Source organism: Bombus impatiens, unplaced genomic scaffold, assembly GCF_000188095.3.
Source record: "Bombus impatiens unplaced genomic scaffold, BIMP_2.2 scf_0403, whole genome shotgun sequence".
NCBI lineage: Eukaryota > Metazoa > Arthropoda > Insecta > Hymenoptera > Apidae > Bombus > Bombus impatiens.
In genome coordinates, this window is record NT_176822.1 from 205,351 (window position 1) to 220,788 (window position 15,438).

At 47.1% G+C, this 15,438-nt stretch overlaps 2 protein-coding genes across 5 annotated transcripts; one reads left to right on the forward strand and one right to left on the reverse strand.

The window, feature by feature from the left end:
* The first annotated feature begins 596 nt into the window (after positions 1–596).
* On the forward strand, positions 597–6,812 carry LOC100745983 (prisilkin-39). Of its 4 annotated transcripts, none has more exons than XM_024368193.2 (4): positions 597–753; positions 2,813–2,957; positions 4,963–5,176; positions 6,170–6,812. In XM_024368193.2, exons 1-4 carry the CDS (start codon positions 733–735, stop codon positions 6,564–6,566), a joined length of 777 nt encoding a protein of 258 aa, XP_024223961.1. In that variant the 5' UTR covers positions 597–732; the 3' UTR covers positions 6,567–6,812. The 4 variants fall into 4 exon arrangements, with proteins under 4 accessions (XP_024223961.1, XP_012242027.1, XP_033177066.1 ...); XM_012386604.3 differs by having other exon boundaries at positions 4,978–5,176; XM_033321175.1 differs by having other exon boundaries at positions 635–753; positions 2,807–2,957.
* Positions 6,813–6,926: 114 nt separating this feature from the next.
* On the reverse strand, positions 6,927–15,396 carry LOC100746102 (collagen alpha-5(IV) chain-like; the record flags this gene model as incomplete). The annotated part of the gene is made up of 5 exons (XM_033321179.1): positions 6,927–9,559; positions 9,690–12,386; positions 13,233–13,511; positions 13,701–14,146; positions 14,669–15,396. Coding segments are annotated over 5 exons (5,544 nt in total), but the record flags the coding sequence as incomplete, so codon positions are not given.
* Between the last annotated feature and the right edge of the window lie 42 nt (positions 15,397–15,438).

The following is a 15,438-nucleotide window of genomic DNA, read 5'->3' on the forward strand; positions in this document are numbered from 1 at the left end:
TAAAATCGGAAAATAAACAAAAATGGATTTACCTTGATTTTCCACGCAACTTTCAGATATGATCTGTCGGCTTTGAAACTTATTCAATCGAAAACTGCAGTATCCCATTTACATAAATAAATAGCGAAAGTAACATTCACAGGCAAATAGCATCAAGCTACAACGTTTATGATTAGGAACTTTAAATTAACGCACGATAAATTAATTACGCATCACGATACCCGAACGATTTTCCCAACGTTCGTCAGCCTCGACACGATATCAAGACACGAAGGGATACAATCAACGAGTCACCAGGTGTCTCGTTCCTTCTCTGTAGACGTTCGAAGATGCTTCACCGTGCTCTTCTATCGATCTTGAACTACTTACTGGAAGTCGAAGGATCCGCGTCCTCCTGGCGGGATGACGTAGCCGAAACCGAAGGATTATCGCGAATGTTAGGTGCTCGGAAAGACGGAAACGCGGTTTCCCATGAATCGGGTTAGTTGCAGGCGTGTCATGCGGAATACCGGCTGCTTTTCTACAGCGGCCTTGTCAACGTCGTCGTCTCCTGAGTAAGGATCCAGCTTAAACAAACCAAGACCCAGCCAAGAAAATGAGGAGGGGCACGCGAAACAGGCGTATATAGAGGTTTCCAGCCATGTCGTTCGACCATAGCACATTCACGTTTCGTCCAAGTCAGGGTATTTTTTGTGTAAACGAGCGTTCCTCGTTCGACCAACGACAGGGAAAATGAGAATCCTCCATTCCCTCGTAAGTATTAGCATCGATCGGTTCTCGTGTCTTTTGGGATTGAATTTCCGTTTGGAATTGGAATTGGGTTCCTGTTAATGGAGATCCGTCCCTCTCGGGGCCAAGTATGTATCATAATTGAAATCTACGATCGAATTGTTTTAAACAATACTCGGTATTTCGTGTGTTTTTTTTAAATTCTCTGCCATCTACTATCGATGATCGTGCCAGGTATACGTTGGAAGAAATTACTGCGAATTGGAAGGTTCCTTTCAGAATTTTATATCGTTTTATTCCTCGTAGCGAATTTTTCTTCCTTCCTGATCTAAGGATTTTAAACGTTTACTTACTTTTATTTCAAAAATCGCCGCTAACTCTTGAATCTTTTAATATTTAGAAATGAGATGTACCTGTATGCGAATTTGTGGTAGGAGGAAATATTATAGATTTTGAAGATGATCATGTGTAAAAAAAAAAAAGGAAAACACGTATGATAGAGACGTGAATTTTCTATTATTTCGAATTTTCTATTTGAAATTTTTACTTATTTCTGTCACCAGGCAAGTGTCGTGTACATAACCCAGAGGAAACGGTTCTATTTCTTTTCTTAACATCCGATCGCTGTTCTCTGTCAATATTTGCAATTAGTGGAAAGGGAAGTGAGACTTTAGATAAAAGGGAAAAAATCCAGTGGAACAATTTTTTAACATTGTATCTGTTACAAGTTTAGAAAGAACATGGTAGAAAATTCTTTGAAAAAATGTACGCCCAACTTTTCCAACAGTTTTTTCTATTTTTGTTAGTGATACTACCTGCAGTTACAAATACTGCACTATAAGCTGTACCATTTAACAAAGCATTAAAAGCTACAAGCTGCTTTTTCTGCCACTTTGTTGATAAATAATTTTACAGTTCGTTGTTTTACAAAAGATTATTATTCAATTGCTGAACGAATCTCGCTAGATAAAAGAGCACATGTCACGTAATGCGTACGTATGTTCTACCTACAAACAGGTAGTAAAGACTGACAGTGATGATTCATTATTGCAATGCAATCGCCCTTAATTTATCTGTCGACGAAACAATTGACTGTATCGTCGTAAAACTAGCCATAATTTCATAAGTATAATAACATTTGTTACGAAAACAGTAGTCGTTTTCTCATCTGCTAAAAATAAATAATTTTCACTTGCTAACATGATATTCCACCTTCTTGTTATAAATCTATTTTTCAATATTTCATGAAATAGGATAATTTCGTTAATAATTAAAGTTTCCCTATTAGATATTTCTGTACATCGATTACATTTCTGTGTTGTATTTACGTGCGTCTAATTGCCGTGTTAAAATTCCTGCAAATGAACGTAATAATTTATATTTCTGCTACGCAAATTTCGTTGTACGCAAATGCTGAGTGTCATTCGTTAAAACATCAATAGAAAAGTTCCGCGCGGAAACCGCTGAAAATTTGAAAAAAAAAAAAATCATTTTGACGAATTTATCGAGCTGCTACTTTCTATCCGATGAAGTATGTTGCAAAGCTGAACATTTTGAACAACTTTTTCCTACGCGTATAACCGACGGTCGGCCACGTTTTTCGAATTACGAACGTGCAGAAATATTTCGCTGCTTTAGTTTCCAAGCTGGATTGGATTAATAGTAATAAGTAATAATAAATAATAATAAATAAAATAGTAATAAGCGGCCGGTACTGTTTATGTTAGGTGATATCGATTAATATTGCTATTATGTCGATCCAACTTGAAAGCTAAGGCAAACAGCTGCTCCGGTTATGTGTATTTATATTTAAAAATCATCAAACTGGGGCTGTTCGACAAGTTTCTCAAAATATTGGCGATGTTTCAATTTCCTGCAGTTTCCGCATAGAATCATTGGAGTCGTGACGTTCGTTTATTGATATTCTGTCTTAATGAATGACACTCTTTTCGCGAGTACCCATCGCTTTGCATATAATGAAATGTAGCTTACGCGATCTATTTTTAACATCTACAGTATTCGTTTTAGTGGCGTATTGCATGTTTGTTCATCACGCTAATCAATATTGTATCCTCAATTTCAGATATTATTTCTCGGTTGTTTATTTGCACTGGGCAGCGGTGCCATTGAATCGTCGGAACCAAAGTTAAGCAGCAAATTAACACCGGTGAACAGTCCATCGTACGAGAATAACATCAAAGATTTAACAGCGTCTGCGAGCGATCGAAGTAAGTGTTGTTACAGTAAATTCTCGTGCACTTACATAGACGAATCGGTATGTAAATCTTGAAAACAGAATTTTTCTCCTAACCAAGTTATAAATTTATGCCTATTTTATTAGTAAGTTTTCTATTAATTTATTATTACTCGGTTCTTCTATTAATTTATTTCGACGATTAGACGAATAGACGATTACGTTTTGTGACTCGTTTTAAACAAAATTTCGAATGGTTTACGTTAATTAAGCGATCGTTTCTAGAATTCTACTTTTTTTATCTCGTTCCATGATACGTAGAAGCGTAATTGCAAAAAAAAGAGAAGAAAGAAAGAAAAAAAAATAGAAAAGAAGCATAAAGGAAGACTAGCGTTATTTAGTGCATTCAAAGAAGGATACTCGTAACTGCATAATTACAAGAGCCCCGTGGTTTTGTCGTCGTTGCGGCGAAATTACGACTGTTTCTAAGCATGATCGATCGTTATCCAACCTTTTCAACTTATTAAATAAGTGTGTCACTGCCGTTCCCACGATCGAGCACTTCAAATGATTTTCATTGTAAAAAACTGACATTCGATATAATAACATGCTAATCCGACGAGACTAGTCGAAGGTCCTTCGACAGTTGGCGGCGTCTTTTCTAACGACGGCGCCGTGTTCTGCATTAGATCATTGATATAATGACTCATGTAACGGAACAACAGAATCTGCATACGCGACGCGTGCGTGTTTCCAATTATTCGAATACTGCAGCGATGTCAGTTGATTTTTCATTTGATTTCATTTCGATTCGCGATAAGAAGCAAGTTTTATTATTTCTGCGTGAGAAAGGAAGAAAGAAACATAAAGACGAAGAAGTTGAAGAATCGATTGAATTAAATTGATCCTGTCTATTTGTTAAAATATCATTTACATCGAATCTGTGAATATCCACTTTCCAATGAAAATGATTATTGCGATACAACTGCAGGTCAAATCAAAGGATTACGACGAATCTCTTGACCTACGTTTCCGTGCAATAATTACCGACGTTTTTAATTAGCTACAATAAGATTTATAATTGTGAATGCTCGTAAAATATTCTATGGAAATTCAGTGAACGATACTTGAATGAAACGTTAATATTGCAAGATCTTTCGTTCAAAATCTAATTGTTAATTGGCGTAGATGCGCGTAATTATAGACACACGGCCCATGGCATTCATATTCATAAATCATAGTACGCTGATTCTGAATTCAGGGGACGGCGTTTTCATCAATTGCAACTAATTGAATTTAAACGCGATTTAATTTGCAAATCTTGTTCCGTGGACATTGCGCGGTAATTGATGATTCATAAACTCATCATTCAACATCGCGTCATTTCCGCCACCATAAAACGGTGTGGATGAATGACGCGTATGTGTGAAAAAGCGTTCTACCATTCACTAGCATTCGCCAAGGTTCTACTGATTATCTATTCTTCTGTTCACACTGTGAGCCATAAAGTAATCTTCTCGATTCATACATGTTTTTCATTGCTCTTCAAAGTGTAATCAAACAATTGTAAATCACGACATCGCTGATAACATCTCTCTCTCTTTCTCTCTCTCTTTCAATATCATATATTTGAGAAACTTTTGTACTTTCGAGGATTTTTGCAGTCGACGAATTCTGACGGGATTTTCGTTTAGGAATTTCCAAGTATTTCATAACAATCGACCTCAATTTCCTTATAAATTACGGTAATTCGCATAACCATTCTCTTGCCGTCTCGAGTGTTCATCATTTGCATGTAAATCCTTCGAAATCAATAGCTTTTTGTCGTCGATTGTAGTTAACACGAACGATCGATTATCGAATAAATATGAAACACGCGCATATAGGCGCATATAGACACATGGACACGTTTATATTTTTATTAATTTTTCGACACGAGTACGGAGATTATTATTAAAAAATTCAAAATTTCTTATCGACAAGGATGTATCAATGATCGATTAACGCTACTCCTTCGAAAACGTGGATTTTCTTAAAAGTTCCATTGGTTCCAGCGTTTCACCTTAGCAAAGAGTACGGTCAACCTACAGGATACGGTGGAGGCGGACCATATGGAAGTTATCTTGGTGGTTCGATTTATGGTCCTGGCACCGTATATCGTGGGACAGGCTTGAGCTCGGGATATCTAAATCCAGGCTATAGAGGCTATCCAGTGGGTGGGCCAAGTGGAATTATCGGGGGCGGCCATATAGGGTGAGGTTTCAGCACAATTCATAAATCTGTCACATGGCTGACTTTTTAAGGAAGTAGTTTGTATAGTATGAATAAATTCGTAACGAGGATGTGTTAGGAAGAATTTGCAATAATTTATTAACATAACAAAAGAGTCGCGGTCGAGAACGTAGCAGTTCTTCCCGTTTACTCTTGATTCGAAAGTTTATTCGATGCATCTTCGAATTTCCTGAAATTTATATTTAACGCGTATCTTTGACACCGTATTATTTAATATCTAAATTATTGAATTTCATTAGCAATATCCCACATTTTATACGTCACGCAACCGTAGGCCAATACTCGAAGATATTTAACATTTTTTCCAGTATACAAGGTACGGACAAATAACGTGTAAAAGCGACCACGATATGATTTTTGAGAAAATCGAGTTTGAAAATTTATCGAGTATAGTTGAACATGGTTAATCGCAAACTGCAGGCGATTAACTAAGTAATCTACAGGAGGATCATTCTACGTGTGAAAGTAAATTGAAAATGTAGAATAAGATTTTTTCTCAACACGCCTCCGTGAAAAAAATATTTGAAAATTTACTAAGCGGATTCTTAACTAAACACGTCCAAACTCCACTTTCTCGGGAATAAAGCTTTACACGGGAAAATTTTATTCTACACTTTCGATTTATTTTCACGCGTAGAACGATCTGTCGATTATTTAGCCTTGCCCAGTCTCGAACTAATCAATGTTCAAGTACACTGGATAAATTTTCAAATTTAGTTTTTTCGAAAGCTAAGCCGAGAATGAACAAATGTTATTCTATATTTCTTCCTTATTTTTTCCACGAGCAATTTCGATCAGATCCTCCTATGAATATTTTCCCAAGTAATACGTGGTTCTATTAAAAAAGCGTAAACGCGACAGTTTAACGACACTGATTTTGATCGATAGCGTGCGCCACGTTATTTCTCTTCGCTCCAGCTAACGATTCAAGATTTTTTAATCTTTTGATACCAGGTACGGCTATTACGGAAACATTGGCTACAATCCGGGATATAGAGGCTATGGATACGGTGGTTACGGGGGTTACGGAGGATATGGTGGAAACACATTAGGGGGCTATGCTGGGTATGGCAGTGGATATGCTTCAGGTGGTTACGGTTCTGGTACCTACGACGATGGATACTATGGGTATGGTGGACGCGATAATTACGGACGTTACGGTGGATTAGATGGTTATGGACGTTACGGTGGATTAGATGGCTATGGTTATGGGTATGGAACTGGATATAGTGGGTACGGAGGATCGAATTATGGATCCTCGTATAACGTAAGAAGCAACTACGATCCGTATCGCAGCACCAATTATGGAAGCTACGTTGGTAATCCATCGGGATACAGAGGTTACTCTTAAGTAGAACGAGGAGTATCGTAGTTTACAATACATTTTGCCTTTTTAACAAAGGATGCAGTGCAATCATTACAGCAGTATTTGCCAATACTGGGTTTAACTGTGTATGTGGCGTGCGAAGTTTCATTAATATCAATATTAGCTATTAATCTGTATTAACATTGGTAGATTGTCATTTTGTATTATTATGATTGATATTTCGTGAATAATGTATATGATAATAATAAATACAGATCGGTTATTAAAGCTGCCTATCCATTTATTCGTGGAGAGTAGGGAGGCAATTTTTTTGTTTTTCAATGTATTTGTCTTTCTTACAATTGAAGGATGTTAATGGTCTTCGTTTAAATAAGATCGATTTAGGATGTTTGATGATTAGTTTTATTTAGGCAAAAATGCATGATTCATGCTTATAAGGAACATTGGATGAACGTAATATCGATATGTACAATTATGTATAATTTATTGAAAATTTCGTCGACAACTATGCTACGGAAGAAGACATACACTACGTATCTTATAGCCAATGTACAAATAGAATTATTTTGTTAAGATATCGAGCATGTACAGTTAAATACGAAGTTTAATTAATTATTCGCGTGAAGTATTCCACGTACCTTAAACCCTACACTTTTTGGAAAAAGATTGATCCTTAAGAATTTGTCTATCCGCGGCGACAGTTCTGTACGTGCTCAATAAAAATTATAGTACGTATTAGCACTTGTACGATCAATATTTAACCTCAAGCATACGTTAAACACGAGAATACAGTGGATGATTCCATTTCTCACGATGTTTATACAAATTAAGTCGAAAGAAGATCTTTAAACGAAAATACAATTAAATATCAGACAGTTTATAACTTTTTACGCAATCAACATCGAGCGAAACGAAATAGTATCCTTGAAATTAAATAATAGATGATGTATTAAAACTAGAAGGTAAACTAAAGATATTTTTTGCATCGTTATAACTACGAAGAGGGAGAACTACGGAAACATTCGAATTCGACGATAATACAAAGGTTTGCTTTACATATGTGTCTCTGTGAGATGACAAACATCGAATACTTTATCCTGCATTAATCCTTACGTATCCTGAATTTTTATAAAACATAATTTACTGCTCGCGGAAACGATTCTAGAAACTGTATTCCAGTTTCGTTTCGCTGTCCCCGTCGCTGCAACAAACAGTAACGTCTTGTATACCAGGTTTAATGATTAAAAACTGTCCCATAAATTATCATCCGTGTTAAAAGAGAAAAAAGTTAAGAACGAAAATGCAAAACTGTTATGTACGCTAGCCAGTACGCTACCTCTGGATAACCATAGTCGATCGTTCTAAGTACCACGATCCGTTACTTTCACTCTGTCAGCTTCCACCTAATCCTGTAAGAACGTACAGATTATGGTTACCCATTGCGAGACAATGATGATTTTTCTCGTTGGTTTTCGATCGTGTCTCTCTTTGGCCATCCTTCAGCTGTCCAGCAGCTGACGGACGGGCAGTGTTTCTCCGTTTTACGAACCGTTCCCGCGGAAATTCTCGGCTGTCCCTGTAGCCGAGTGACGAACTAAAATCCGTGAATCGCAATCGCACTCTTCACTTGACGTGCCGACTCTTCGCCCCCCTCCTTTCCGTCCGACGCCGTGCTGAAACATTTAAAAAGCCAAGTTTTGCTTGCCGCAACGCCTCACGAAGATTCTCTATATTGCCAAGCTGATTCACGCTGAGAAGCTTCGTTTCGATTTTCCCGGTTTGCAAGCCGCACGTGTCGCATGCATATGGGACAGGCATTGCAGAGGGGAACATGTCTTTCATGTTTTCGCTGTCCGTCTCGTCGTTGCCCGGACAGTATGGTACAAATACTACTGGAATGAAGCCAAGCTGACCAATGAGAGGAATGGATGTCGTGCTGGTGGTTTTGACTGTATCGTTTCCAGGCTCGACAAGGTAACAGGGACAGGTTTCAGGGTCTGGCCCTACAGACTGATCGTAGGGCTTGATATTGATCGGATTCGGTGGCTGAACACCGATCGCAGCGAACTCGAAGCTCGGTTCGCTAGATTTTTCGGATAATTGGTTTACCTGTTTGATGAGCGCGGCGGTATTTTCTTCGGGGCTCGTTTCTATTCGAATCACCGGTTCGCTCAATTTCGTCACTTGTTGCGGATATTTACGATTCTCGCGAGAGCCCTGCTGCAATCTTTCTCGGCTGGAGTACTTCGCACTAGTGGTAGGACCACCCACTCCGTCGTAAACAGTTTGAGGAATTGGCGATACAATTTTCTTAAGATCTTCGTAGTTATTTCGGTCTTCCTGTTCTGTGTATTTACGCAATTCCTTTCGTTGCGTTTGCAACAAAGAATTAATTTCGTCCGCATTTTGGTTCACTTGTCCTGTCTGATAGCCGGGTCTCTGGGATCGATTTCCCAACTGCGAGTCTATATATGCATCCTTCACTCCTATGGGACCGCTTATCTTGCTTGGATATGTAAACGTTGTAGATTCGACGTTCTTTTCGTAGCCTTCATTCGAAGTTTCATTATTGAAATATTTCAATTCGAACTTAGAGTTAGAGGTTAACCGTTCTACTTGCTTCTGTCCATACAACGGATAAACGTAAGAGGTTGGCGTCGTAGCTTCGTAATATTTGATGGGATATTGAATCTTAATTGGTCCTTCGTAGTGTGGACGAATTGTTGGGTGAGCTCCAGGCACGTAGTCGGGATCACCAGGCCATGGCCCATCTGGGCCGGGCGAACCTGTCGGCCATGGACCATCTGGACCAGGAGGGCCATCGCCACCTATACCTCCTATTCCTCCAATTCCACCTTCAGGGCCTCCTGGTCCGCCTGGTCCACCTGGACCGCTTGGTCCTTGAGGACCATCCGGACCATTGGGCCACGGACCGTTGGGACCATCTGGACCTACACCACCAATTGGGCCTTCATGCCCGGGAGGGTATCCTGGATATGGGGGATACGGAGGCTGATCTGAAACAACAGAAAAAAATTTGTAATTTTAGTGGAATATATATTAATAAAAAATGAACCAAATATTTCTATTATACTAGAAGTTCTACTCATTTGCTAAGTTCAACATGGAGATTTAAAATGCACATACCTGGAGTTGATGATCCGGGATGTCCATGATGTCCAGGCTTCCCAGGCTTTCCAGGAACCTCTGGATACGGCGGTGTTCCAGGGTATCCTGGTTGCGGTGGGACAGGTGGGACCCCAGGTATCCCAGGATGACCTGGCCTACCCGGCTTGCCAGGTTTACCAGGTTTTCCAGGTATACCTGGTATTCCAGGAGTTCCTGGCGTACCGGGAGTACCGGGATAACCTGGCTGTGGAGGTATTGGTGGAGTTCCGGGTGTTCCAGGAGTTCCTGGTGTACCAGGGATACCAGGATAACCTGGTTGTGGAGGTATTGGTGGAGTTCCGGGTGTTCCAGGAGTTCCTGGTCTACCAGGGATACCGGGATAACCTGGTTGTGGAGGTATTGGTGGAGTTCCGGGTGTTCCGGGTGTTCCGGGAATTCCTGGCGTACCGGGGATACCGGGATAACCTGGCTGTGGAGGTATTGGTGGAGTTCCGGGTGTTCCAGGAGTTCCTGGTGTACCAGGGATACCAGGATAACCTGGTTGTGGAGGTATTGGTGGAGTTCCGGGTGTTCCAGGAGTTCCTGGTCTACCAGGGATACCGGGATAACCTGGTTGTGGAGGTATTGGTGGAGTTCCGGGTGTTCCAGGAGTTCCTGGTCTACCAGGGATACCGGGATAACCTGGTTGTGGAGGTATTGGTGGAGTTCCGGGTGTTCCGGGAATTCCTGGTGTACCAGGGATACCGGGATAACCTGGCTGTGGAGGTATTGGTGGAGTTCCGGGTGTTCCAGGAGTTCCTGGTGTACCGGGGATCCCGGGATAACCTGGCTGTGGAGGTATTGGTGGAGTTCCGGGTGTTCCGGGAATTCCTGGTGTACCAGGGATACCGGGATAACCTGGCTGTGGAGGTATTGGCGGAGTTCCGGGTGTTCCAGGAGTTCCTGGTGTACCAGGGATGCCGGGATAACCTGGTTGTGGAGGTATGGGTGGAGTTCCAGGTATTCCAGGAGTTCCTGGCGTACCGGGGATACCGGGATAACTTGGGTGTGGAGGTATCGGTGGAGTTCCGGGTATTCCAGGAGTTCCTGGCGTGCCGGGAGTGCCAGGATATCCTGGCGTACCAGGAGAACCAGGATGACCGGGTGTACCTGGGGAGCCGGGACTTCCGGGGTAACCAGGATGTGATGGATGTCCAGGCTTATTCGGTTTGCCAGGTTTGCCAGGTTTGCTAGGTCTGCCAGGTTTACCTGGTATTCCGGGTGTTCCAGGCAATCCGGGAGCTCCAGGACTACCAGGGGAGCCAGGATATTCCGGAGATGGTGGATATGGCGGTGGATATGGTATGCCGGGAGTTTCTGGAGTTTCGGATGAACCAGGAGATGGTGGTTGTTCCGGAATTGCTGGGACGCCAGGTTTCCCAGGTTTCGCAGGTTTCCCGGGTTTCGCAGGTTTCCCAGGTTTGCCCGGTCTTCCTGGTGCACCAGGATATCCTGGTTGTGCTGGGCCACCAGGTATTCCAGGCGTTTCGGGATATCCAGGTTGCGACGGCGTACCAGGGTAGCCTGGTGCTCCAGGTATACCCGGTGTACCGGGAGTACCAGGCGTGCCGGGGCCTCCAGGTTGCGACGGTTTTCCAGGGAAACCGGGTTGTCCTGGTGTACCAGGTTGAGGTGGTGTTCCAGGATATCCGGGAGTTCCCGGTGTACCAGGCGTTCCAGGTGCCCCAGGTGTGCCTGGGTATCCGGGTTGTGGTGGTGTTCCAGGATAGCCGGGTTGTCCTGGCGTTCCGGGTGTACCAGGTGTTCCAGGTGTTCCGGGTTTACCTGGGTATCCAGGTTGGGGTGGTGTTCCAGGATATCCCGGTGTTCCCGGTGTACCGGGTGTTCCAGGTGTGCCTGGGTATCCGGGTTGTGGTGGTGTTCCAGGGTAGCCGGGTTTTCCTGGCGTTCCAGGTGTGCCAGGAGTTCCAGGTGTTCCGGGTTTACCTGGGTATCCAGGTTGGGGTGGTGTTCCAGGATATCCCGGTGTTCCCGGTGTACCGGGTGTTCCAGGTGTGCCTGGGTATCCGGGTTGTGGTGGTGTTTCAGGGTAGCCGGGTTGCCCTGGCGTTCCAGGTGTGCCAGGAGTGCCAGGTGTGCCGGGACTTCCAGGGTGTGGCGGTTTTCCGGGGTAGCCGGGCTGTCCTGGCGTTCCTGGTGTACCAGGCGTGCCGGGTGTGCCGGGGTGTCCAGGTTGAGGTGGCGTTCCAGGATATTCGGGTTGTCCTGGCTTCCCAGGTGTGCCAGGAGTGCCAGGTATTCCAGGTTTGCCCGGGTATCCAGGCAGAGGCGGTGTTCCAGGATAGCCGGGTTGTCCTGGCGTCCCAGGTGTGCCAGGTGTTCCGGGTTTACCTGGGTATCCAGGTTGGGGTGGTGTTCCAGGATATCCCGGTGTTCCCGGTGTACCGGGTGTTCCAGGTGTGCCTGGGTATCCGGGTTGTGGTGGTGTTCCAGGATATCCGGGTTGTCCTGGAGTGCCAGGTTGTGGTGGCGTTCCAGGATATCCAGGTTGAGGTGGCGTTCCAGGGTAGCCGGGTTGTCCTGGCGTTCCGGGTGTGCCAGGAGTGCCGGGTGTTCCGGGCTTGCCTGGGTACCCAGGTTGTGGTGGTGTTCCAGGATAGGCGGGTTGCCCTGGCGTTCCAGGTGTGCCAGGAGTGCCAGGTGTGCCGGGTTTACCTGGGTATCCAGGTTTTTCCGGGGTAGCCGGGCTGTCCTGGCGTTCCTGGTGTACCAGGCGTGCCGGGTGTGCCGGGGTGTCCAGGTTGAGGTGGCGTTCCAGGATATTCGGGTTGTCCTGGCTTCCCAGGTGTGCCAGGAGTGCCAGGTATTCCAGGTTTGCCCGGGTATCCAGGCAGAGACGGTGTTCCAGGATAGCCAGGTTGTCCTGGCGTCCCAGGTGTGCCAGGTGTGCCAGGTGTGCCTGGGTATCCCGGTTGCGGTGGCTTTCCGGGGTAACCGGGTTGCCCTGGAGTTCCGGGCGTACCAGGCGTGCCAGGTGTGCCTGGGTATCCAGGTTGCGGTGGTTTTCCAGGATAGCCGGGTTGTCCTGGCGTTCCAGGTGTGCCAGGGTACCAGGTGTTCCAGGTGTGCCTGGGTATCCGGGTTGTGGTGGTGTTCCAGGGTAGCCGGGTTTTCCTGGCGTTCCAGGTGTTCCAGGAGTGCCAGGTGTTCCGGGTTTACCTGGGTATCCAGGTTGTGGTGGTGTTCCAGGATACCCTGGTGTTCCCGGTGTTCCCGGTGTACCAGGTGTTCCAGGTGTGCCTGGGTATCCGGGTTGTGGTGGTGTTCCAGGGTAGCCGGGTTTTCCTGGCGTTCCAGGTGTTCCAGGAGTGCCAGGTGTTCCGGGTTTACCTGGGTATCCAGGTTGTGGTGGTGTTCCAGGATACCCTGGTGTTCCCGGTGTTCCCGGTGTACCAGGTGTTCCAGGTGTGCCTGGGTATCCGGGTTGTGGTGGTGTTCCAGGGTAGCCGGGTTTTCCTGGCGTTCCAGGTGTTCCAGGAGTGCCAGGTGTTCCGGGTTTACCTGGGTATCCAGGTTGGGGTGGTGTTCCAGGATACCCTGGTGTTCCCGGTGTACCAGGTGTTCCAGGTGTGCCTGGGTATCCGGGTTGTGGTGGTGTTTCAGGGTAGCCGGGTTGCCCTGGCGTTCCAGGTGTGCCAGGAGTGCCAGGTGTGCCGGGACTTCCAGGGTGTGGCGGTTTTCCGGGGTAGCCGGGCTGTCCTGGCGTTCCTGGTGTACCAGGCGTGCCGGGTGTGCCGGGGTGTCCAGGTTGAGGTGGCGTTCCAGGATATTCGGGTTGTCCTGGCTTCCCAGGTGTGCCAGGAGTGCCAGGTATTCCAGGTTTGCCCGGGTATCCAGGCAGAGACGGTGTTCCAGGATAGCCAGGTTGTCCTGGCGTCCCAGGTGTGCCAGGTGTGCCAGGTGTGCCTGGGTATCCCGGTTGCGGTGGCTTTCCGGGGTAACCGGGTTGCCCTGGAGTTCCGGGCGTACCAGGCGTGCCAGGTGTGCCTGGGTATCCAGGTTGCGGTGGTTTTCCGGGGTAACCGGGTTGCCCTGGAGTTCCGGGCGTACCAGGCGTGCCAGGTGTGCCTGGGTATCCAGGTTGCGGTGGTTTTCCGGGGTAACCGGGTTGCCCTGGAGTTCCGGGCGTACCAGGCGTGCCAGGTGTGCCTGGGTATCCAGGTTGCGGTGGTTTTCCGGGGTAACCGGGTTGCCCTGGAGTTCCGGGCGTACCAGGCGTGCCAGGTGTGCCTGGGTATCCAGGTTGCGGTGGTTTTCCGGGGTAACCGGGTTGCCCTGGAGTTCCGGGCGTACCAGGCGTGCCAGGTGTGCCTGGGTATCCAGGTTGCGGTGGTTTTCCGGGGTAACCGGGTTGCCCTGGAGTTCCGGGCGTACCAGGCGTGCCAGGTGTGCCTGGATATCCAGGTTGCGGTGGTTTTCCGGGGTAGCCGGGTTGCCCTGGAGTTCCGGGCGCACCAGGTGTGCCTGGGTATCCAGGTTGCGGTGGTTTTCCGGGGTAACCGGGTTGCCCTGGAGTTCCGGGCGTACCAGGCGTGCCAGGTGTGCCTGGGTGTCCGGGTTGTGGTGGTTTTCCAGGATAGCCGGGTTGTCCTGGCGTTCCAGGTGTGCCAGGAGTTCCAGGTGTTGCGGGTTTACCTGGGTATCCAGGTTGGGGTGGTGTTCCAGGGTGGCCGGGTTGTCCTGGTGTGCCAGGTGTGCCAGGAGTGCCAGGTGTGCCGGGGCTTCCAGGTTGTGGTGGTGTTCCAGGATAGCCGGGTTTTCCTGGCGTTCCAGGTGTGCCAGGAGTTCCAGGTGTTGCGGGTTTACCTGGGTATCCAGGTTGGGGTGGTGTTCCAGGGTGGCCGGGTTGTCCTGGTGTGCCAGGTATGCCGGGAGTGCCAGGTGTGCCGGGGCTTCCAGGTTGTGGTGGTGTTCCAGGGTACCCGGGTTGCCCTGGCGTTCCAGGTGTGCCAGGAGTGCCAGGTGTTCCGGGTTTACCTGGGTATCCAGGCTGGGGTGGTGTTCCAGGATATCCCGGTGTTCCCGGTGTACCAGGTGTTCCAGGTGTTCCAGGTGTTCCAGGTGTTCCAGGTGTGCCAGGCTTACCTGGGTATCCAGGTTGTGGCGGCGTTCCAGGATATCCGGGTTGTCCTGGCGTTCCAGGTATGCCAGGCGTGCCTGGGTATCCGGGCTGTGGTGGTGTTCCAGGATGGCCGGGTTGTCCTGGCGTTCCAGGTGTGCCAGGAGTGCCAGGTGTTCCGGGACTTCCAGGGTGTGGCGGTTTTCCGGGGTAGCCGGGCTGTCCTGGCGTTCCTGGTGTACCAGGCGTGCCGGGTGTGCCGGGGTGTCCAGGTTGAGGTGGCGTTCCAGGATATTCGGGTTGTCCTGGCTTCCCAGGTGTGCCAGGAGTGCCAGGTATTCCAGGTTTGCCCGGGTATCCAGGCAGAGACGGTGTTCCAGGATAGCCAGGTTGTCCTGGCGTCCCAGGTGTGCCAGGTGTGCCAGGTGTGCCTGGGTATCCCGGTTGCGGTGGCTTTCCGGGGTAACCGGGTTGCCCTGGAGTTCCGGGCGTACCAGGCGTGCCAGGTGTGCCTGGATATCCAGGTTGCGGTGGTTTTCCGGGGTAGCCGGGTTGCCCTGGAGTTCCGGGCGCACCAGGTGTGCCTGGGTATCCTGGTTGGGGTGGCTTTCCGGGGTAACCGGGTTGCCCTGGAGTTCCGGGCGTACC

Bases quoted from the DNA above. Each gene is read 5' to 3' on its own strand.
- LOC100745983 (XM_033321175.1), top strand. From the start codon at position 733: ATGAGAATCCTCCATTCCCTC. The intron at 754-2,806 runs GTAAGTATTAGC...TTGTATCCTCAA, and splicing joins TGAGAATCCTCCATTCCCTC to TTTCAGATATTATTTCTCGG. The intron at 5,177-6,169 runs GTGAGGTTTCAG...TTTTGATACCAG, and splicing joins ATCGGGGGCGGCCATATAGG to GTACGGCTATTACGGAAACA.